The following is a 22,907-nucleotide window of genomic DNA, read 5'->3' as shown; positions in this document are numbered from 1 at the left end:
CCCCCCCCACCACCCCCATGGTCCGAAAAGGACAGAACTCCAGCCATATTGGAGTGGAAATTGGCTATTTTTATTAAAATGAACTTGTTGACCTAATGCTGAGAACAACTACTTTTGCAAAAATTCCACTCACCAATTTTCTGTTTTTGAAACTAGAGGGAATGTGGTTTTGCCTGGTGACTACTATTTCCACCAGTTTAATGCTTGTGAAAATTTAGAAGCACAGTTAATTGTCCAGTGAAAACTTCACTCTTAATCTTAAGAATGTGTCAAGTGTTTTGATTTTAAGTGAGATATTTTCTTGAGTTCAGTGTCACCATAGAATCTGCAGCACAGAAACAGGCTATTTGACCCAACTGGTCTATGCTGGTGTTTACACTCCACATAAGCCTCCTCCCTCTCTGCCCCCGTATCCCTTTATTCCCTTCTCAATACTGAATGAAGGCGATCTCTGGTCACCTTAAAATTTACAATTATGAAGAGTGCTGCAACTGATGTATTTCCCTTTGAGAAATAATTAGTGAAGCTGTTTTAACCCCTTACATGCTGATTGTAACACTACACAAATACAAGTTATAAAAATTCAATACAGACAAAAACTGCTGTTAACTGTTTATGGAAAGGCTGTGTGTGTGTATACACAAAATTTGGTGTACACATTGTGTAGTTTGGGCCCTCAGCAGCCTTTCAGTTCTGTCAGCCATGGTATATACATCCTTTATTGCATAAGGGTGTGTTATTTTATAGATTCCTATTATACAAGTATCAAAAAAAATGAATGCTTTCAAATGCAGCCGTTATCCCTAATGATTGGACTATTAAATGAATAACCTTTGTTTTATGAAAACAGGTCACACAATTGATCTGGCAGCGAGAATGGCAGCAGTTCACGCCTAATTTGTCAGGAAGATATAATTGATTAAAAATGCGTTTACCTGCCTGTTGAAAAAGGAGCTAGGCTTCTTCAAAGGTGGCTGAATTGTGCAAACATGGTCTGATAGTGTGGTCTTTTTATGCCTGTCGAAGCAGTCAGAAGTATATGGTGACTATCCTGTACTATGTACGGTGTAATCCAACGGTAAAAGGGTTGTTTACCCTGAGGTCCATCACACCCCATTCACTACATGCATAAAGTTAACTTTTCGTTCATAAGTGTGGGTTGCTTATGGAAGCTTCCTTTGGCAGTAAGCACTAGTAGATTATGGGGAGAAAGTAATACAACTATTTTTCTAGTAAAAGTACCTTTGCTTGGCCTTGTGTTGCACATACTACATTCACAACATTGTGAATAATTGACAGTTATTGGATTGAACATTGCATTGTTTAGAAGAAGCAAGCTCTCTTCTGCCTACATTGCCTCAAAACATCCATTAGTAATATTTTTATTCAGTCCATAAAGCCATGTATAGAGGCCAAATTGCATTTCCTCATTTCACGCTTTGTTACGCTGCTTAATGTGTTTTGTTTTTTCAAATAAATTTGCAATGTGCTTGTCGCAATATTAGCGCACGTGTTGTCAAATAAACTGACATTTCTATAAGTGAAAATAAGGACTGAAACTCGGATGGAAAGGAGTTTAATTTGTGAAAGTTATTCAATCAGTGGATAGTCATAATGATTATGTTCTTAGAGTGGTAAAAAGTGTTTAATCTCTGTCCATTGTGATTTCAATAACAGGTTACAAGTTCTTCCTGGTCTGTTGCAAAGGGTTTGCTAGCCACAAGTGCCCTGGATGGAACTATTCGCCTGTGGGCTTTAACAAAAAATACAGTTGCTTTAATGCAAACTGTTTGCTTTAAAACTTGGTATGTTTATGTGACTTTTGCAAACATTTTTTTTATCTTCTGATGCATACTTCGGTTCTGTTTTGGCAAATGCATGTATGTGTGAGAAACATTGCCGTTAGTCAGCTGCTGCAATTTTCTTTGCCAAAAATGAAATTCTGAAAACTGTATAGAACATTCTACAAATGGAGAGTAGATTTATCAAAAATTATGTCTCAGCATTAGCAGATGAATATCCAGGCTCTGCGAGTTTCTATGGCAGTTTTTTGATCGGCATACCAATGCTCCGTCACGATCAACTCCATTTTCCCCAAAGAAGAGCTTCCTGATATGGCACGACACACTCCCTCCTAGCTTCTTCTTGTACATCCTGGTGCACTGCTCCTTGATCCACAGCTGGTGGTTCAAAGAATAGTGTTGGAGAAGCTGAGGCCTGAGGAGAAAGTATCAAAGAGTTTAAAGGAGAAAAAATGAGTCAGTACCATTTGAGCTCCAGAACTAGACGCGCCTCTAACCGAGCTATTTCAATACAGTTACAACACTGGCATCTACCTGACAAAGTGGAAAATTGCCCAGGTATGTCCTGTCCACAAAAAGCAGGACAAATCCAATCGGCCAATTACCGCCACATCAGTCCACTTTCAATCATCGGCAAAGCGATGGAAGGTGTCATCGACAGTGCTATCAAGTGGCACTTACTCACCAATAACCTGCTCACCAATGCTCAGTTTGGGTTCCGCTAGGACTAGTCGGCTCCAGACCTCATTACAGCCTTGGTCCAAACATGGACAAAAGAGCTGAATTCCAGAGGTGAGGTGAGAGTGACTGCCCTTGACATCAAGGCAATATTTGACCGAGTGTGGCATCGAGGAGCCCTAGTAAAATCGAAGTCAGTGGGAATCGGGTGAAAACTCTCCAGTGGCTGGAGCCATACCTAGCACAAAGGAAGATGATAGTGGTTGTTGGAGGCCAATAATCTCAGTCCCAGGACTTTGCTGCAGGGGTTCCTCAGGGCAGTGTCATTTGCCCCAACATCTTCAGCTGCTTCATCAATGAACTTCCCTCCATCATAAGGTCAGAAGTGGGGATGTTCGCTGATGATTGCACAGTGTTCAGTTCCATTCGCAACCCCTCATAAAAAGGCAGTCCGTGCCCGCGTGCAGCAAGACCTGGACAACATCCAGGCCTGGGCTGATAAGTGGCAAGTAACATTCATGCCAGTCAAGCGCCCGGCAATGACCATCTCCCACATGAGAGAGAGTCTAACCACCTCCGCTTGACTTTCAACGGCATTACTATCGCCGAATCCCCCAACATCAACATCCTGAGGGTCACAGTTGACCAGAAACTTAACTAGACCAGCCACACACATACTGTGGCTACAAGAGCAGGTCAGAGGCTGGGTATTCTGTGGCGAGTGACTCACCTCCTGACTCCCCAAAGCCTTTCCACCATCTACAAGGCACAAGTCAGGAGTGTGATGGAATACTCTCCACTTGCCTGGATGAGTGCAGCTCCAACAACACTCAAGAAGCTCGACACCATCCAGGACAAAGCAGCCCATTTGATTGACACCCCATCCGCTACCTTAAACATTCGCTCCCTCCACCACCGGCGCACTGTGGCTGCAGTGTGTACCAGCCACAGGATGCACTGCAGCAACTGACCAAGGATTCTTCGACAGCACCTCCCAAATTCGCGACCTCTACCACCTGGAAAGATAAGGGCAGCAGGCACATGGGAACACCTGCATGTTCCCCTCCAAGTCACACACCATCCCGGCTTGGAAATATATCACCATTCTTTCATCGTCGCTGGATCAAGATCCTGGAAGTCCCCACCTAACAGCACTGTGGGAGAACCTTCACCACATGGACTGCAGTGATTCAAGAAGGTGGCTCACCACCACCTTCTCAAGGGCAATTAGGGATGGGCAATAAATGCTGGCCTTGCCAGCGACGTCCACATCCCACGAATGAATTTTAAAAAAAAACTGCCTGTCATTTTTTATTCCAGGGTTCAAATGCTGCCTAATGTTACAGTGCCACATTAGGGAAGACATACATGAGTCTGCTAATGGTATTGTAACAGAAACTTTAATTGGGAGAAAAATTGAAACAGACAATGTTGTCTTCATGTTTTCAATTTTGGCATGGGCTTGTAATGTACTCATTATTATTATTTATATTATAATGTTTCAGTACTGGTTTACAAATTGAACTACCCTCCTCCTTAGTCTTACGGCAGCACTGTCATCAAAGCCACTGCTTGATCAACCCACTGAGGCATGCTTAAGTAATGAATGAAGGGACACTACCAGCATTTCCCTCTCGCCCAACAATTCAAAACTGATGAAAGTCATCATCAGAAAACAAATGTTAACGGATTTGAACTTACCTCCTACTACTATCAGTATTTCAGAATTTTACCGAGTACGTTTTCCAGAGCATTCTGTAGAAACATACAAAAGGAAGGGAATGAAAAGGCCACAAAGCCCATCAGTGTTCACTCTATTCACTAAACACTAGTAATGCAACTCATGGGAGGCAAAAAAAACTTCTGGTCAATTTGAGGAAAAAAATCTGGAAAATTCTTCCCGCTCTATAAGGCAATCAAGAAAGCCGCCCCGCGGGGACCATGGTAACCCATGATCCATCATGAAGCAAATGTAACTAACACACACACTCTTGATGTGGCCCAGTGTTGTCCTTGGGAATTTAACTGTCTCGCAAAGCATTGCACTGTGCCTTAATTTAACACATCTAACATTAGCCTGCTCTCGTGGGTGACAACCCTCTGAGAAAAAATATTTCTGTCTGTGTTTTTAGGAATATCCTCTACTATCACAATCCATTTTAAATATCTTATCCAATCCTTTCAGAACTTTAAAAACCTCAATCGTATTTCTCCACTGCTCCAACCTACTTTTTTCCAAAGTCAATTACATTTAAGTCTCTAAACCAATGTTTGTAACAGATGTAAGTTTAGGTATCACCCTTGTACTCTCAATTTAAATTTGTTTGTCAAAAATGAATAGTTTTGTACTACTCTCTCTTAAGAGAAGCCATACCAAAAGCATGTAATAATCAGAAAGCAAAATACTGCAGATGCTGGAAATCTGAAATAAAAATAGAACATACTAGAAACACTCACTGTAATAAATTGGATCGCCAGATGGTGAAGGATAGAATTATAGAGCCTGGTCTTCAGTTGCTTCCAAGCCTTTATTCACAGAGATCCACACAGTGCACCCCCTACATAGGTTCTCGTATAAATGGATACAAGAGAGTTCCCAATTGATATGCATCACCTGAATACAATTAACACTAATCGATATAAATCACATGGATACAGTTAACACTCAGGAAAAGTTATCAACTTGAAACATGAAACCTGCCTTCTCTCCACCAATGCTGCCTGACCTGCCATTTGTTTTAGTCAGTGTTTTGTTATACATGGGGTATTTCTATATAGCTTTTCTGTTCAGGAAGAAGCCATAAGTTTGCAAAATCCAATAAAAAGAGTGGCTAGTTATTAATAATTAAAGTTACAATATTATGCTTGTCTGTGCACTTCTGACATTTTGATCTAATTTTTCAGTGGTTTCTAAAACTAGTAATACTCTTACTTATAGGGGTAATGTGGGAGGGTTGTAACAATGGCTTTTTTTGTGAAGCACACTTCACATCCTCGGGACATCCCAAAGCACTTCACAGCCAATTAATTGTTATTAAAGTGTAATCATTGTTATGTAGGTATTGTGGCAATCAATTTGTGTACTGCAAGGCTCCACAAGAAACAATGAAATAAATACCAGTTAATTTGTTTTGATGGTGTTGGTTGAAAGCTAATTGTTGGCCAGAACTCCCCTGCTATTTTTTAAATAATGCCATAGAATCTTTTACGTCCAGGCAGATGGGACCTCAGTTTAATGTCTCATTTGAAAGACAGCACCTCAGACAATGCAGCACTTCCTCAGTACTGCACCGAAATATCATCTCAGATTATGTGCTCAAGTTCTGGAGTGAAGCTTGACTCAGAGGCAAAGCTGACAATCGAAGTTTTGTTTATGTATTTAGCAGAGAATCAATGCATTTTTTGTAATAATCGTGAAATGTTATTGAAATCCTTTTTTTCCCCCCCTTATATGATCCTATCAGTGAGGACTCTGATAATAGGCCATGTACACCTACAGGTGACTTAAATTTGTCTCCTGTATACTGGAGTGCAAGTGGTGGATTTTTGGCAGCTTCTCAAGACAAAATAATCAACATATATCCAGTAGACGGTAAGAAATTAATAATAAACTTAATCCCTTGTATACTCTTCCTCCTCCTCCTTTGAGAGCACCATTTTCATTATATTGATATGCATGCCTGTGTCAAAACGCCAAAATCCCAAACAGGAATAAGTAGGTGTGTCTGCTAGGTCACATACCATGGTTATGTCTCTCTGAACACTAAGATTATCACCTATTGACACGGAGCAGGTTGGGGCAAAGCAGGTAGGCAGATTATTGCATTGCTTCTGATGAAAATTTATTTGAAAACCTTAATTAATGCTTACTCATCATTAGACACAGAGATAAGTGGAAAATGGATGGTGTATGTTCCTCTGCTGTCATTTGCCTGATGGAAAATTTGGATATTTAAAGATCATTTGACTTGTTTTGTGCCATCCCAGGGGCTAACCTCAAAAATATTGTGCTGGATGGCATCTACAAGCTTGTGAGGCGGAGCAGCCATTGCACCTTCACCAAGCACTGCTGTTATAATCAGAGTTTAGTTGTACGTGGGGTGTTTCTAAATAGTTTTTCTTTTTGACAGGAAGCCTTAAGTTTTCACAACCCAACTGTCGTTCTTTTTGATAGATACTGTTCGGTCTTGCCAACAAGGTACATTCCTGTACACATGGCGGGGAGCAAGGAAAGAGTACAGCTCAGACCGAATCAATGAGAATAAAGATATATTACCTACTTGGGTTTTCCTCCTCCTTTAAATATTAAGCATCCTTTACCTACTATCTTACCTGTCCATATACCCCTGCCCTGTCCAGTATACTGAAACTCTGGATTTACCAGAGATCTTTATTTTTTTAATATGTATCTCTATGCCTGTGTGTACTTTTTTTTTCTCTTACTCACATTGTGTCTGCCTCGCTCTATATCTGACTTTTCCCTCACTCCCCCTGTTTCTATAAGTCTCCCTTTGACCTCTGTCACTTTCCTATATGTCTCACCATTCTCTGTTTATCTCCTGACAAACTTTTATTTCTTCCAAAGGGAGCCAAATCCATATGAAGATTCAGCCTTCCTGGGTAACTGCTTTGACCTGGGCAGATGTTCAGGCACCATTCTTAAGCAAAGGCAATAACAAACAAGCTGAGGTTTTATTAGTGGGTCGACTGGATGGATCAATTGGCTGTATCGAAGTTACAGAAACATGTGTTTCTGACGCGACTGACCTAGTGCATTGTCAGAGGAAAGATGGTATGTTCAAATGATGGTAACTTCAACCTGCATCCTATCACTTCATGGCATGGTACTGATATTCCAATACAATATTCACTTTGGTAGCTGTGACAAAGCTCTTTGCAATTAGTCAAATATTTTCTGCCAATTCTTTTGGTTGCATTTTCTTCAGGTGTTCCTTTACAGAGCCCCATCATCTCAGCCATGGCTTTCGATGTGATCTTTTTCCATTTGAGACCCACCCCATCATTTTTACAGGGAACTGATCGTCAGCCTTACAGTACACAGACAGATGCTAGCATTCTTGCTCTCTTCTTCACTAGTTCAACATTAGTAACTCTATCGTCTGAGCTAATGCCCAGCATCTTCGTTGCACAGCATATTCTTAAAGCATCCAGTTTGTTTGCTTCTTTGATCCATGCAGCAGTATCTGCTAAACACTAGTTTCATATATAAACAATGTCTCTCCTCCTCCAGAGTGGTTTTCACAGTTCAGTGTAACTTTAATAAAAACTTTTTTTTAACTAACTTATTTTCAGACATTTAACAGTTGTATCTCAGATTGCTTATATTTTGTTATGCATGATCTGCTATATAATCCAATACATGTGAATTACAAAACATACACCATACCTTTACAATGCTCTGTTTTAAGAATGTTAAATCTTCTGACTTTCTTCAAGTTCCTGCATAAATATATTGATTCCCTATGTTACAGTGCACAAAATATTCAACCTCTAAGGACTCTGGTGTGCTGACTATGGTGTATGGTACTAAAACAAAAATAACCCTGAAATGTCTCGCTTTTTCATACCCCCAAATAAAATTAATTGTTATTTTTCAATTTCCAAGTTTAGATTACTGTATAAATTTAATCTCGTAAGGGGTGGCTTAGCACATCAGTCTCTCATCTGCTGTAATATAGAATTGTAAGAAACAGGTTTATATTTGTGGTTCCCAGGTGGTGCAATCCCAATCTTTGAGGATAGGGCATTTTTTTTTACAGGAAGAGTGAAAATAAAAGGATGCGTCATTTTTGCAACCAGTAACTGACTGCATTTGCAGACTTCTGGGAGCAGGTCATGTGTCCATCCTCTCAACTGTGCATTGATTTGCAGCTCCAAAAGTGGGAGGAGAAAATTTTTCTTCTAATAAGATTTTCAATAAGTTAGTTTTTGTGTTGTGTGGCCTTGATGTCTTTAACTTAGCGTCAGGTGTTCAGAATATCACATTTTTGAATAAAAACTGTCCCTTGTTGCTCTTCTAACAACCCCAAGATCTAGTATTCGTACCATAAAATAGGTACAGGTGGGCATATTTATTGTTTAATTTTCAATTATTTAAACAATTCTGATAAGTGAAAAACTGCTTAAATCCGTAGTAACTCCGAAGTATTTACATTTTGCACCCCACTCCCCCCAACATAAGTAACAATACACATATCCAATTGCAACAGTAATTCAGTATCAGTGTTTATAAGGGATTTAAAATCTCCACATCTGTTAAATGCACGGTGCTTTTGATACTGTAACCCACAATAACTGTATTCTCTTAATCATTATTCAGTTGTTGTTCAGTGCATTGCCTGGTACAGTGAAGGTAAACCAATTGCAGTTGGATACTCTGATGGAAAAATTTTACTTGGAACAAGAGAGCCACATAATTCAGAAGAGCCGGTGATACTAGATTCATTTCAGGTAAGCAATACTTTCCTTAAGGCAACTCACATAAAACTGTCTGCAAGAACAACATCAAAGGCTTGGGAAATCATGCCAAAAATTCACTTTTACCCCCATGTACAGCAGTACCAGCACTTTAATCCTTCTGTTGTGTGAGCCGTCTGTCTTTTCTGTCTTCGCCCCTTCTCTCCCCGCTTTGCTTTTCCCCTGTACCCCTCCTCTTTCTTCCCCCCCCCTCACCCTCTCCCCTGCCCCGTGCTCCCTACCCTCTGCCTTCTCACCCCGCCCCACCCCTCCCTGTCCCCCTCTCCCAACCCGCCCACCAACCCACCTTCCTCTCTTTCCCCCCCCCCCCCCACTCTGATTGGAGAAATTGCTCCTCATCTCAGTCTTAAATGGCCGACCCCTTACCCTGCCCCCAAATTCTAGAATCTTTAGCCATAGGAAACAACCTCTCAGCATCTACCCTGTCAAGCCCCCTCATAACCTAATACGTTTCAATGAGATCACCTCCTTCTAAACTCCAGAGAGTATAGGCCCATTCTACTCAACCTCGCCTCATAGGACAGCCCTCTCATTCCAGGAATTAATCTAGTGAACCTTCGCTGCACCTCCTCCTAAGGCAAGTATATCCTTCCTTAGATATGGAGACCAAAACTGTACGCAGTACTCCAGGTGAGGTCTCACCAAAGCCCTGTATTATTGTAGTAAGACTTCCTTACTCTTGTACTCCAACTCCCTTACAATAAAGGTCAACATCCCATTTGCTTTCCTAATTGCTTGTTGTACCTGCATGTTAACCTTTTGTGTTTCTTGTGCGAGGACACCCAAGTCTCTCTCAACACCATATTTAATAGTTTCTCACCATTTAAAAAAAAAATTCTGTTTTTCTATTCTTCCTACCAAAGTGAATAACCTCACGTTTCCCTACATTATACTCCATCTGCCGCTTTCTTGCCCACTCACTTAACCTGTCCATCTCTTTGCAGACTCTTTGGGGGGAAAAAAATTGGATAGGGGCCGTTCTAGGGTGCAGGTAGCATGACATGCTATTACCCTGCGCGCAATAGCCCCTGCGCAGGCAGGACCCAAGTTTTGACCCACCCGGGGACTTAACTGCAATCAGCGTCCCATTCCAGGCCTTGCAGGTAGAATCAATGCAATTCACACTGTTCACCACCAGGGGAGCTCGATCCCTTAAAGGGAGGATGTTTCTAAGAAATCTCTTGAAGGTAGCTGGTACCTGTTATTTGCTGAAAATAACAGTCTGCTGTCTGCACGGAGTCTGAACAGAGATCAGACATCGCACACATAAAACACAGATGCAGGTCCCATCCCTGTGTTTACACACTGATGAGTTACGTTAAAACATTGCATAAAGGTTGCGCAATACTAAATCCCACATCCTCCAATCTGCACGCCAAACCTCACCAATCTGCTGATCTGAGTTGATACCAGGTCTGCGAGAGTGCATGCACCAAGTTTCTCTGCTGATGCACTAGAGACCTTGGGTGCAAGAGGTGGACAGAAGGAGGGACATCCTATTTCCACAGGGGGGGTGGGGCGGGGCGGGGCGGGGGCAAGAGTCCCTCCAGACATATATCCAAAAGGCAGTGGGAGGCAGCGGGGGATGAAGTCAATGCCAGATGTACAGCAGCATCATGAACATGGATGCAGTGCAGGAAGAAGTTCAATGCTTTGACATGAGTGGTCAAGGTGAGTGAGGTCAACTGTCAAGTGGCGCCTCCGACCAACTGCTCCACGCACTACACCCCCATCACTCACATACCAACAAACTCAATCTTTCCATCAATACTCAACTCTTCCAACCAGATCTTCCTCTCACCCTTACACATTATCACTGTTTCAAGCCACCCACCCACAACTCTCAGGCCACACACACTGGCAGTTATTCAACCATGACAGGCACATCTTCCAGTCACACGTCCCGCTTTCTTGCAGGAGAAGATGGCGCATATCAGGAGGCAGCAAGTGGCATTTAGCCCCTCGAGCCTGTTCCGCCATTCAATGAGATCATGGTGGACCTGTGACCTAACTCCATAAACCCGCCTTAGCCCCATATCCCTTAATACCCTTGGTTCACCAGAAATCTATCAATCTCAGATTTAACTTTCACAATTGAGCTAGCACCAACTGCCGTCTGCAGAAGAATGTTCCAAACGTCTCCCACCCTTTGTGTGTAGAAGCATTTTCCAACTTCACTCCTGCACGTCCTGACTCTAAATGTAGGCTATGTCCCTGCATCCTAGTATTCAAGTATAGGACACCTCTAAAAACAGTTACAAATATCTCGGCAGCCAGAAGCAATAGTCCAGCCACTGACCATGTAAATCCTGCATGGTCCCTTTAAATAGCGCTGGTGGGGAGTCCTCCAGGCACTCTAAGACACACTCAGATGGTCTGGGCTAAGATTGTGCGTTGAGTTGAGCGTTAAGTGCCAAAATGGTGTCTATCACTTTAAATCAGCGTTGCACACTGATTGAAGCCATTTTCTCCCTATTTCACATGATTGCAGCATTCGTTATCTGCGCCTGCGCTAATTCCTATACCAAGATGGTGTCTGGCGCAGGTCACGCTGGAAACGTGCGTGTGCATCCAAGACACCATTTTGGATGTCGGGGAGGCCAAGTAGCGCCAAAACAACGGGCGTTACACGACCCGATTTAGCGCCCTTTGTGCCCACAGCTTACTTTACCACTTAGCTTTGTAGCGTCAGCAATCTTGGATACATTACACCCGGTCCTTTTGAAAATCCAAATATACCATATCCACTGCTTCCCCCTTATCTACCCTGCAAGTTACATCCTCAAAAAACTCTAATAAATTTGTCAAACATGATTTCCCTTTCATAAAACCAAGTTGACTTTGCCTAATCATATTATGATTTTCTAAGTGCTCTGTTACCACTTCCTTAATAATGGATTCTAGCATTTTCCCGATGACTGATGTGAGGCTAACTGGCCTGTAGTTCCCTGTTTTCTCTCTCCCTCCTTTCTTGAATAGCGGGGTCAATTTGTTACCTTCCAATCCGCTGGGACCGTTCTAGAACTTAGGGAATTTTGGACGATCATAACCAATGCATCCCCTATCTCTGCAACCACTTCTTTTAGAACCCTCCGATGTCGGCCATCAGGTCCAGGGGATTTATCAGCTTTTAGTCCCATTAGTTTCTCAAGTACTTTTTCTCTACTGATATTAATTACTTTAAGTTCCTCGCTCTGATTAGCCCCTTGGTTCCCCACTATTTCAGGTATGTTTTTTGTGTCTTCTACTGTGAACACAGATACAAAACACTTGTTTAACGCATCTGCCATTTCCTGATTTTCCCCATTATAATTTCTCCTGTCTCAGCCTCTAAGGGACCAGTGTTTACTTTTGCTACTCTCTTCCGTTTTACATACTTGTAGAAGCTATCTTACAATCCGTTTTTATATTTCTTGCTAGTTTACTTTCATTTTCTATTTTCTCTCATCAATTTTTTGGTCGTCCTTTGCTGGTTTCTAAAACTCTCCCAATCTTTAGGTTTACTACTCTTCTTGGCAACATTATAGGCCTCTTCTTTTAATCTAATACTACCCTTAACTTCTTTAGTTCGTCATCCTTCTCTCTCTATCTCTATATCTCTATCTCTATATCTCTATCTCTCTCTATCTCTACTCCTCCCTCCCTCTACCCTCTCTTCATGAGTGAAGTATAAAGTTCACAGGCCACCTTTTTCTACTTGCTACTAGTATAAAGCCAACAGCAACCAAGAAGGATTCATGGTGGGGGCTTTAAGGAAGTTTTTGAAGGAGGAAAGTGTGACATCAAGACAGGTGTCTTGGCAGAGTGTTCCAAAGTAGTAGGTCGAAATGGCTTCAGTACTGTGCAATTAGGTGATAAGGAATCAATGGAACTCAGGGGTAACAGGACAGTGTGGGATATCATAGGGACAACGTAGTTTTGGATAAGTTATCATCAAAGCTGAAGTTTATTGTGGTATGAATAAGCGTTTCAATGGCAGTGGGGTGGAGGAGGCAGTGTTGTGAAGGTGGAAGCAAGGATCTAGGGTTTGAATCTCAGCTCAAAGTCAAACAGGACTCCAAGATTGTGCATTGTCAGGTTCAGTGTGAGGGTTGGGGTGAGTAATCTGTTAAAGATTCAGCCCCTTGGCACAAAGTATACAGGTTTTATTAAGAAGCTACAATACAAGAGTACAATTATAACATACTAAATAAGATGATGAGATAAAACCTGGCAAAGCTGAACACCGACAAGGTTCCGAGGTGATTACTCTGGAAGGTCCTCGTGATAACACTTGAGCGGTCCAGTCTGGTTCTGAGAACGTTCAAACAAGTATGCTTTACATCCTAACTTTTACATACACACAATCACACATTAGTTCTGCGGGACTTTGGGCCAGCATGTCAATCAATTTCACTGTCTCCCAAGCCAAGCAACCATCTGCTGACTCCTGCACATTCCACAAGAAGGTAGAAACAGATAGTACTTGATAGTAATGCTTCCCAGGCCACCATCCTTTTAGCATTAGATAATAATGAAGACAGGATATCTCATTACGTGGTATTCGTCAAGGGGGCACTAACTAAACAAAGTTTAGGCAATCATAGCTAATGCTAACAATATTCAATAGAAAGCCTTATTCTGCAGAGAGCCTGTAAAAATGCTTTTCTTAATATCCCATCTGTTGAGCCTACAGGTTGTATTCTTGTTAGGCTCACATTTCCACCCCAACCTTAGCTCATGGCTCAGTAGCGCAATACATCTATTTGCATATTTAGGTTTCTATTCGATGTGGATACTACACAAAGCATTATAATAGCAATTACAATAAGAACAAACTGGGACTGGATTAAAACCTGGGAAGGTTCTAGCCCAGGAAGGTTGTCCTACGTTATACACTGTTTCCCATCATTTATGTTCCCCAAGCTGTCCAATATCCCTTTCTACGACTGCATTTCGTTGTTGTAGATCAATTAGGTGGCGCTCTGATGTGACCGTCCAGTCAAGTATAGTTTTAAGACTCAGTGACTATGGTGTTCAAAGATGGGATCAGGAACGAAGGAGGGATCAGGAACGAGCTTGCAATGACGGTAAGCAAAGTCCAATGTCGTTATGCAGTAATGACCTCTTCCCATATACCCATGCCTTGCTCGTCCCGATTTCCATCTTTGAACACTAAGAGTACGATTAGGGGAGTGCTCATCTAAAGTGAACCACACTGGTCTGGGTGACATCACACCAATACATCCATGTGCCCTTGATCAGAGTACAGCAAGATAAAGAATTCTTTATGCCCCTCTGCTTACGCAAGCTCTCCCTTATTTGGATTTGTTATTCACATTACTTGACCCCTTATCAGAACTGCTCAGGGTTTGAGCATACACAAACTCCCTGTATCTTGACTTGCCCAAGGTCTACATATTCTCAACATCGCCTTTATCTTGTCTTAAAAAAAATGCTCAAAACCTGCAATGTAAGCAGCTTTCAGCATCACCTCACTCAGCCTGTCCTTCTGTATTCTGGGTAAGTTTTAACTTGGCCATTTCATGATCCTACAATGCCTAGCTATCTTATATTTATAAGCAGTTGCTCTTTATGCATTAAGATGCCTAACCTAAACGTGAGTGGTTTATATAGTTTATCTGTTAAAAACAACTAATCTAAACGTAAATTTTATTTGCTGAAAATGCCCGATCTTAGGGCAAAGAAACTAGTTCCTGACCCCTCACCCTTTAATAAAAACAGCCAATTCCAAGTTCTGGGTTCTTCTGACAGCCGCTTGATTAATTGTTTGAACCAACACATTGTACCAATTACAATTATGAGGACAATTATCTGACTATGACAAAACTCATGGATATTATTCTAGCCCGTGGGTGCTGACCTATGTTGTAAACCATCTTCCACCATGCATGATTCCCAAAGGTAGATGTTCCCTTTTTAATGTCAGCATTACGTTGTTTCATATGCATTTCAGTCTTTCAATATTAGGGTTTTTAAACTACAGAAGTAATCCAAGAAAATGGTTTCCTTTACTGCTTAGTCTCAACCAACAACAGCCTATGGTGACCCTGCTTGGCCTTATCTAAGATCCTCATCTTGTTAGCATCACATCCCTACCTTGTGCCATTTGCTCTTTTAGTCTTAAGTTTTATTTGGCTAATATTACACATCATGATATAGACAAAGAAAATCATAATACATTGTACAGAAAGCTATAGTGTGCCATATTATCAAGAAATCATGGACTTAAAAGATTCTCCAGCTCTCCTTTTACCATTATCCATCTTGTGGCTAATTCTTGAAGTATTATTTTTCCCTTGCCCTCAGTTGTCCTAATTTCATGCTGGCTCAAAGAAATCCAAATTCTATGTCCCTCTACTTTAATTTCAATCCTTCTGTTAGGTAGCAGTATGTTTAATTCTATTCTGATTGTTTCATTAGTTAGTCGGTTTCTCTATGGAACATGTGTAATTACCTTGATTAAAAGGTTTTCTCACTCTCCTGAGCCACTTTACCCATTTCATGTTGTGATGTTGTCAGCGTGACTGAGCATGTTTGAGACCCGTTCTTCTCTTAGATAGAAGAGTTACAACAACAACAAGATATCTTCAGCTTGTAGATCCACCTTTTCCTGAACACAGTCAATCACTAGATCAAAGGGTACTGGCATTTTGCTGAAGGTTGCCACATTCCAGTACAACCAAGATGCCTTGTACTGAATTAGTCTTCCTAGATAACAAAACATCATTCTCCGATCACAATTACACTCAACAGTCAGTTTTCTTTGTTATAATCTCATGTCTGAAACTAGAGATTTTTCATATAATTTACAATAGCCAGAATTTCACTGTGGCCACAATAAACGTTGTCACAATTTAATAGGTTAATTAACCTCAATAGCTCTAATTCAGCAATATCTTAAACTTAACACAATTCAAAACGACAATTACCCAGTAAATGACGTCGTCTTTCTTTCCAATGACTGTAAAAACAATGAATGTAGCTGAAGAAAAGTTAGCTTTTATAGTTAAACAAAATCTTTGTAACATTCTTACACAAAAGGGAAAAAGAGGGCGCAGCCACAACAGTGGCATTGAAACATTCACACGGGCTTTTTAAAGAGACAGTATGCTGAAAACAAAATAACTTCTGTAGCTTGAACCTAAAAGAGGGACAGCATCTTCCCCTTTCTCCTTTATTCCATCATAGGACAGTCATGATTAAATTAGTCTATCACACAGCCGCTGTTTAACTTGGTCTCTCTCCTCCTCGGCTTCCTTAATCAGTTGTCTTTTTTCCTCCTTCTGTGCTTTATCCTTCAACATCTTATTCTCAGCCTGATCTGCCTCCAATTGGTTCCTTAATCTTCCCACCTCCTGAAGCTGAAACAGCAGTACTCCTGCTTTCCAGTCATTCCCCTTGATTTTCTTAGTTAACTCCTTCATTTTGTCCTCAACTTCACACAAAGTCTGACATTTTTTTAACTAATAAAGCATAAGTTCCTAGTTGCTTTTATCCACCAGAGTTTTTACTGGCTTTCCTCCCATGTTCCCGCAACTATCAACCCTATCTGCCATGGCTAAACACCTAATAGTTGCAAAATCATGAGTCTGTGCAAGGATATAATCTCTCGCCATGTTAAACAACCCACCAGTACCGCCCCGTGAGTCCGTGTGAGGACGTAATCTCCTGCCAAGTTAAATAACCCACCAGTACCAAAATTTGGGTCCGTGCAACACACAAATTCTGCCGCGTTATACACAACCCATCGTTACCAAAACTTGGGTCCATGCAGGATTTAAATCCTGCCGCATTATACACAAGTCATTGGTACCGAAATCTCCAATTTTACCTGTTGACAACAGCCCAAACGCGTATACTTCGTACAAAACTGCACCTTTTGCCCCTTGTTGCGCACCAAATGTGAGTAATCCGAGTAAGGTTTGGTCCCTTGCACAGAGACTAGAGGGTGTTTTGTTCCAAAGTATAAAGGTTTTATCAAGAAGTTACAATACAAGAGTACAATTATACTAAATAAGATGTTGAGATATAACCTGACGAAGCTGAACACCGACAAGGTTCCGAGGTGACAACTCTCTAATGTCCTTGTGATAATACTTCAGCGGTCCAGTCTTGCTCTGAGAATATTCTAACAAGTATGCTTTATGTCCTAACTTATGTGCATACAATCACACATTAGTTGTGCAGGACCTTGAGCCTGCTTTGGGCTTGCATGTCATTGAATTTCACTATCTCCTAAGCCAAGCAACCACCTGCTGACTCCTGCACATTCCACAACAAGGCAGAAACAGACAGTATCTGATAGTAACGCTTCCCATGCCACCATCCTATGAACATTAGATAATATAACATAAGAAATAGAGCAGGAGTGGGCCCTACAGCCCCTCGAGCCTGCTCCGCCATTCAATTAGATCATGGCTGATCATCTACCGCAACTCCACTTTCCCGCCCGATCCCCATATCCCTTGATTCCCTTAGTGTCCAAAAATCTATCGCTCTCAGTTTTGCATATGCTCAAGGACTGAGCATCCACAGCCCACTGGGGTGGAGAATTCCAAAGAGTCACAACCCTGTGAATGAAGAATTTTTTCCTCATCGGTTGTAAATGGCTGACCTCTTATCTTAAGACTATGCTCCCTAGTTCTAGACTCTCCAGCCAGAGGAAACAGCTTCTCAGCATCTACCCTGTCAAGCCCTCTTAAAAAATGTTATACGTTTTAATGAGATCACCTCTCTTTCTTCTAAACTCCAGAGAGTGTAGGCCCATTTTACACAATCTCTCATCCCAGGAATCAATCGAGTGAAGCTTCATTGCGCCCCCTCTAAGGCAAGGATATCCTTCTTTAGGTAAGGAGACCAAAACTGTACGCAGTACTCCAGGTGTGGTCTCGCCGAAGCCCAATATAATTGCAGCAAGATTTCCTTACCCTTATAGTCCAACCCCCTTGCAATAAAGGCTAACATACCATTTGCTTTCCTGATTGCTTGCTGTACCTGCGTTTTAACTTTCTGTGATTCGTGTACAAGGACATCCAAATCCCTCTGACTACCAACATTTCTTAGCCTCTCACCGTTTTTAAAAAAAAATTTCTGCTTTTTTATTCTTCCTAATAAAGTGGATAATTTCACATTTCCCCACATTATACTCCATCTGCCACCTTCTCGCCCACTCACTTAACCTGTCTATATCCCTTTGCGTCCTCCTCACAGGTTACTTTCCCACCTAGCTTTGTATCGTCAGCAAACTTGGATATATTACTTCTGTCCCCTCATCTAAGTCATTGATATGGATTGTAAATAGCTGAGGCCCAAGCACTGATCCTTGTGGCAATCCACTAGTTGCAACCTGCCAATATGAAAATGACCCATTTACTCCTACTCTCTGTTTTCTGTCCGTTAATCAATGCTCAACCCATGTTAATATATTACCCCCAATCCCATGAGCCCTAATCTTTTGTAACAACCTCTTGTGTGGCACCTTATCGTAAGCCTTTTGAAAATCCAAATATACCACATCCACTGGCTCCCCCTTACCTACCCTGCTAGTTACATCCTCAAAAAAACTCTCTATCTAACACTATTTCCCTTTCATAAAACCGTGTTTATTGTGCCTAATCGTGTTATGATTTTCTAAGTGCCCTGTTACCACGTCCTTAATAGATTCAAGCATTTTCCCTAATACTGATGTCAGGCTAACTGGCCTATAGTTCCCTATTTTCTCTCTCCCTCCTTTCTTGAATAGCGTTGTTACCTTTGCTACCTTCCAATCCACAGGGACCGTTCTAGAATCTAGGGAATTCTGGATGATCAAAACCAATGCACCCGCTATCTCTGCAGCCACCTCTTATAAAACCCCAGGATGTAGGCCATCAGGTCCAGGGGATTTGTCGGCTTTTAGTCCCATTAATTTCTCCAATACATTTTCTTTACTAATCTTAATTACTTCAATTCCCTCATTCTCATTGGACCGTTGGTTCCCCACTATTTCCAGTATGTTTTTTGTGTCTTCTACTTTGAACACAGATACAAAATATTTGTTTAACATCTCTGCCATTTCCTTGTTCCCCATTATAATTTCTCCTGTCTCTGCCTCTAAGGGACCCACATTTACTTTCACTAATCTCTTCATTTTTACATACTTGTAGAAGCTCTTACAATCTGTTTTTCTATTTCTTGCCCGTTTACTCTCATATTCTATTTTCTCCCTCTTTATCAATTTCTTGGTTATCCTTTGCTGATTTCTAAAACCCTCCCAATCCTCAGGCTTACGACTCTTTTTGGCAACATTGTAAGTCTCTTCTTTTAATCTAATACGACCCTTAACTTCTCTACAGTTGGACCACTTTTCCCGTGAAGTTTTTATTCCTCAAGGGATATTCGTTGAGAATTATTAATTATTTCTTTAAATGTTCGCCATTGCTTATCTACCGTCATATCTTTTAATCTAATTTCCCAAGTTACCTTAGCCAACTCGCCCCTCATACCAATGTAATTAGCTTTGTTTAAATTTAAGACCCTAGTTTCGGACTTAACTACATCACTCTCAAACTCAACATGAAATTCTATCATATTATGATCTCCCTGCCCCAGAGGATCCTTTACTCTAAGGATCAGTCTTGCTAAAGTTGAACTGAAGGAAATTCTTGCTCATCCTGTAGTGAATATCAGTGAAGCAGTCAAACATGCATTGGTGGTCAAGGAGTCGAGTGATGGCAGAGTGGGTGACAAATTGCAATATCTCTCCAAATTCATTACTAGCCACTATATAGAAAGAAAAGCCACCGCTAGGGCTGAATTTTTTGTAAGTGAAAGTGCTGAGAGATAAAGCTGTAAAGGTTTGCACGTGGCACCAAATTTGGGGGAGGGAACTTAAACAATAGGGTGAAGGCAAATCAAATACAAAGGGATCTGATTAGGTTGGGAAGGTGGGCTGATAAGTGAAAAATGGCATCAATTTAGACAAGTGCAAATTAATGAGAGTAAGGAAGAGAAATCCACGGCAAGAATATAAACTAAATGGTTCCAGCATACAGAGCACAACACGGGAGAGGGATCTGGGGCGATTGATGGTAGCTCACTGAAGTGTGCAGCAGCAGTAAGGAAAGCTAACTAAACTTTGGGATGTATAGCCAGAAGAATAAAGCACAGATCCCAGGGGGTAATGTACAAGGCACTGGTATATAGCCACACCTGATATTATGTAGAATTCCAGTCAGGGTACTACAGCAAGGATAGGCAGGCATTGGAGGCACAGCACAAAAGGGCAGCCAAACTGATTCATATTGTAAAGTATCTGAGCTGCAAGGAGAGGTTGAAGAGCCTGTGATTGTTTACTGAGGAGAAATATTCAAGTATTCAAGATTGTTAAGGATAAAGGGAACACTGTATCCATGCAATCAATCACTTATTCAAAAAAAAGCTCTCAAATCTGTCAAACATGACATATCTTTAACAAATTGAACTGGCTGTCCTTGATTATCCCATGTATCTCTAAATTCTCATGAATTTGATCTCGCAATATGAATTCTTAGAATTTGCCAACACCCGTCAATAGACTAACTGATCTGTAGTTACTTAGTTTATCCTTCTCTCCTTCCTTGAGCAAAGATGTTACATGGCTGTACTCCAGTCCCTGACACAATTTGCAGATCCAAGGAGGATATGACTTCTCCCTTACTTCCTTCAACAGCCATGGGTTCATGCCATCTGGGCCCAGTGATTTAGTCTCCTTGAGCTCTGCTAATTTTCTTTTTCAAACCTATTCCTTTTAAATAGTAATTCCAAAAAATGTTCCACATGCTCCTCTAGTACACCTACATTCTGACTTCCACTGTCATTTGTAAAATCTGATGCAAGATATTTATTTACTATCTCCTGCATATCATCATCCTCCACAACTAGACACACCCTTTCTGCCTGGGTGATCCTACTCTCTTTAGTTTTCATTTTTAATATGCTTATAAAACCCTTACTATTTCCTTTTATATTGTCATAGAATCATAGAAAGTTTATAGCATGGGAGGAGGCAATTTGGCCCATCGAGTTGGCTCTATGCAAGAGCAATCCAGCTAGCCCCACTCCCCCGCCCTATCCTGTAGCCCTGCAATTTTTTTTCCTTTCAAATACTTATCCTGTTCCCTTTTGAAGGCCATGATTGAATCTGCCTCCACCACCCCCTCGGGCAGTGCATTCCAGATCCTAACCACTTGCTGTGTAAAAAAGTTTTTCCTCATGTCACCTTTGGTTCTTTTGCCAATCACCATAAATCTATGTCCTCTGGTTCTTGACCCTTCTGCCAACGGGAACAGTTTCTCTCTATCTATTCTGTCTAGACCCTTCATGATTTTGCATACCTCTATCAAATCTCCTCGCAACCTTCTCTGTTCCAAGGAGAACAACCCCAGTTCCTCCAGTCTATCCACGTAATTTCAGTCCCTCATCCCTGGAATCATTCTAGTAAATCTCTTCTGCACCCTCTCTAAGGCCTTCGCATCTTTCCTAAAGTGCAGTGTCCAGAACTGGACACAATACTCCAGTTGTGGCCGAACCAGTGTTTTATAAAGGTTCATCATGACTTCCATACTTTTATTTCTCTGCCTCTATTTATAAAGTCCAGGATCCCGTATGCTTTTTTAACCGCTTTCTCAACCTGCCCTGCCACCTTTAATGATTTGTGCACATATACCCTCAGATCGCTCTGTTCCTGTACCCCTGTAGAGTTGTGCCCTCTACTTTATATTGCCTCTCCTCGTTCTTCCTACCGAAATGTGTCACTTTGCATTTTTCCGTGTTAAATTTCATCTGCCACGTGTCTGCCCTGCCACCAGCCTGTCTATATCCTCTTGAAGTCTATCACTATCCTCCTCAGTGTTTACTACCCTTCCAAGTTTTGTGTCATCTGCAAATTTTGAAATTGTGCCCTGTACACCCAAGTCCGAGTCATTAGTATATATCAAGAAAAGCCTGGGGACCCCTGGGGAACACCACTGTACACCTCCCTCCAGTCTGAAAAACAACCATTCACTACTACTCTCTGTTTCCTGTCACTTAGCCAGTTCTGTATCCATGTTGCTACTGCCCCCTTTATTCCATGGGCCGCAATCTTGATGATAAGCCTACCTTGCGGCACTTTATGAAACACCTTTTGAAAGTCCATATACACCACATCAACTGCATTGCCCTCAACTACCCTCTCTTACCTCATCAAAAAACTCTATCAGGTTAGTTAAACATGATTTGCCTTTAACAAATGCATGCTGGCTTTCCCTAATCAATCCATACTCACCCAAGTAACTGTTAATTCTGTCCCGGATTATCGTTTCTAAACGTTTCCCCACCACTAAGGTTAAACTGGCTGGCCTACAGTTGCTGGGTTTATCCTTATACCCTTTTTTGAACAAGGATGTAACATTTGCAATTCTCCAGTCCTCTGGCACCACCCCGGTACCAGAAGATTATGGCCAGTACTTCCGCAATTTCCACCCTTACTTCTCTCAGCAACCTAGGATGCATCCGATCCAGACTTGAAGTACAGCTTGCTTGTCTTTTTTTTTATATATGTTCCCTTTTCACCTCCCCACCATATTTTCTCTATTATGGTTAAATCTAATTGAATCATATACCTTTTTAAATTTCAGTTTAGTTTTAAATTCTTTATCCATAAACCTCTGTTCTTTGATGCACCCCATTTTTGACTAACAGGAAAATATCTATTTTTCTTCACTCTTTCCATCTTGTATTTGAAGATTTTCCACTACTGCTGTCATGTTGTTTGCTAATTTCTGGCTAATTAATTTGGGCCGGATCCCTCCCTCATCTATTAGAACTTTGTTTTTTTTTCAGTACAGAACCTTTATTTCTTACTGTTCACTGATGTTTTCTCTTTCCATATTGAGCCCAGTTATGTTGTGGCCACTATTTCCCAAT

General features: G+C 41.3%; 1 protein-coding gene and 1 long non-coding RNA gene across 5 annotated transcripts in view; one reads left to right on the top strand and one right to left on the bottom strand.

Annotated features, from left to right (window-relative positions):
• LOC137322062 (probable E3 ubiquitin-protein ligase HERC1) overlaps positions 1-22,907 on the top strand; it is a 317,287-nt gene that overhangs the window by 200,381 nt on the left and 93,999 nt on the right. For both annotated transcript variants that reach the window (XM_067985131.1, XM_067985126.1), the window contains exons 52-55: positions 1,678-1,805; positions 5,945-6,072; positions 7,066-7,272; positions 8,821-8,951. In XM_067985131.1, coding sequence (XP_067841232.1) covers positions 1,678-1,805; positions 5,945-6,072; positions 7,066-7,272; positions 8,821-8,951 — 594 coding nt within the window. The remainder of the gene's footprint in view (positions 1-1,677; positions 1,806-5,944; positions 6,073-7,065; positions 7,273-8,820; positions 8,952-22,907) is intronic.
• Positions 601-17,129, bottom strand: LOC137322090 (uncharacterized). Of its 3 annotated transcripts, XR_010962956.1 has the most exons (6): positions 17,015-17,129; positions 15,911-15,942; positions 15,436-15,689; positions 4,938-5,094; positions 4,182-4,235; positions 601-2,217 (listed from the first exon to the last, which is right to left on the bottom strand). It is a non-coding gene; the product is annotated as an uncharacterized lncRNA (long non-coding RNA). The 3 variants fall into 3 exon arrangements; XR_010962957.1 differs by lacking the exon at positions 15,911-15,942; XR_010962958.1 differs by lacking the exons at positions 4,938-5,094; positions 15,436-15,689; positions 15,911-15,942 and having other exon boundaries at positions 16,813-17,129.

Source organism: Heptranchias perlo, chromosome 1, assembly GCF_035084215.1.
Source record: "Heptranchias perlo isolate sHepPer1 chromosome 1, sHepPer1.hap1, whole genome shotgun sequence".
NCBI lineage: Eukaryota > Metazoa > Chordata > Chondrichthyes > Hexanchiformes > Hexanchidae > Heptranchias > Heptranchias perlo.
This window is presented reverse-complemented; position numbering and strand designations above follow the sequence as displayed.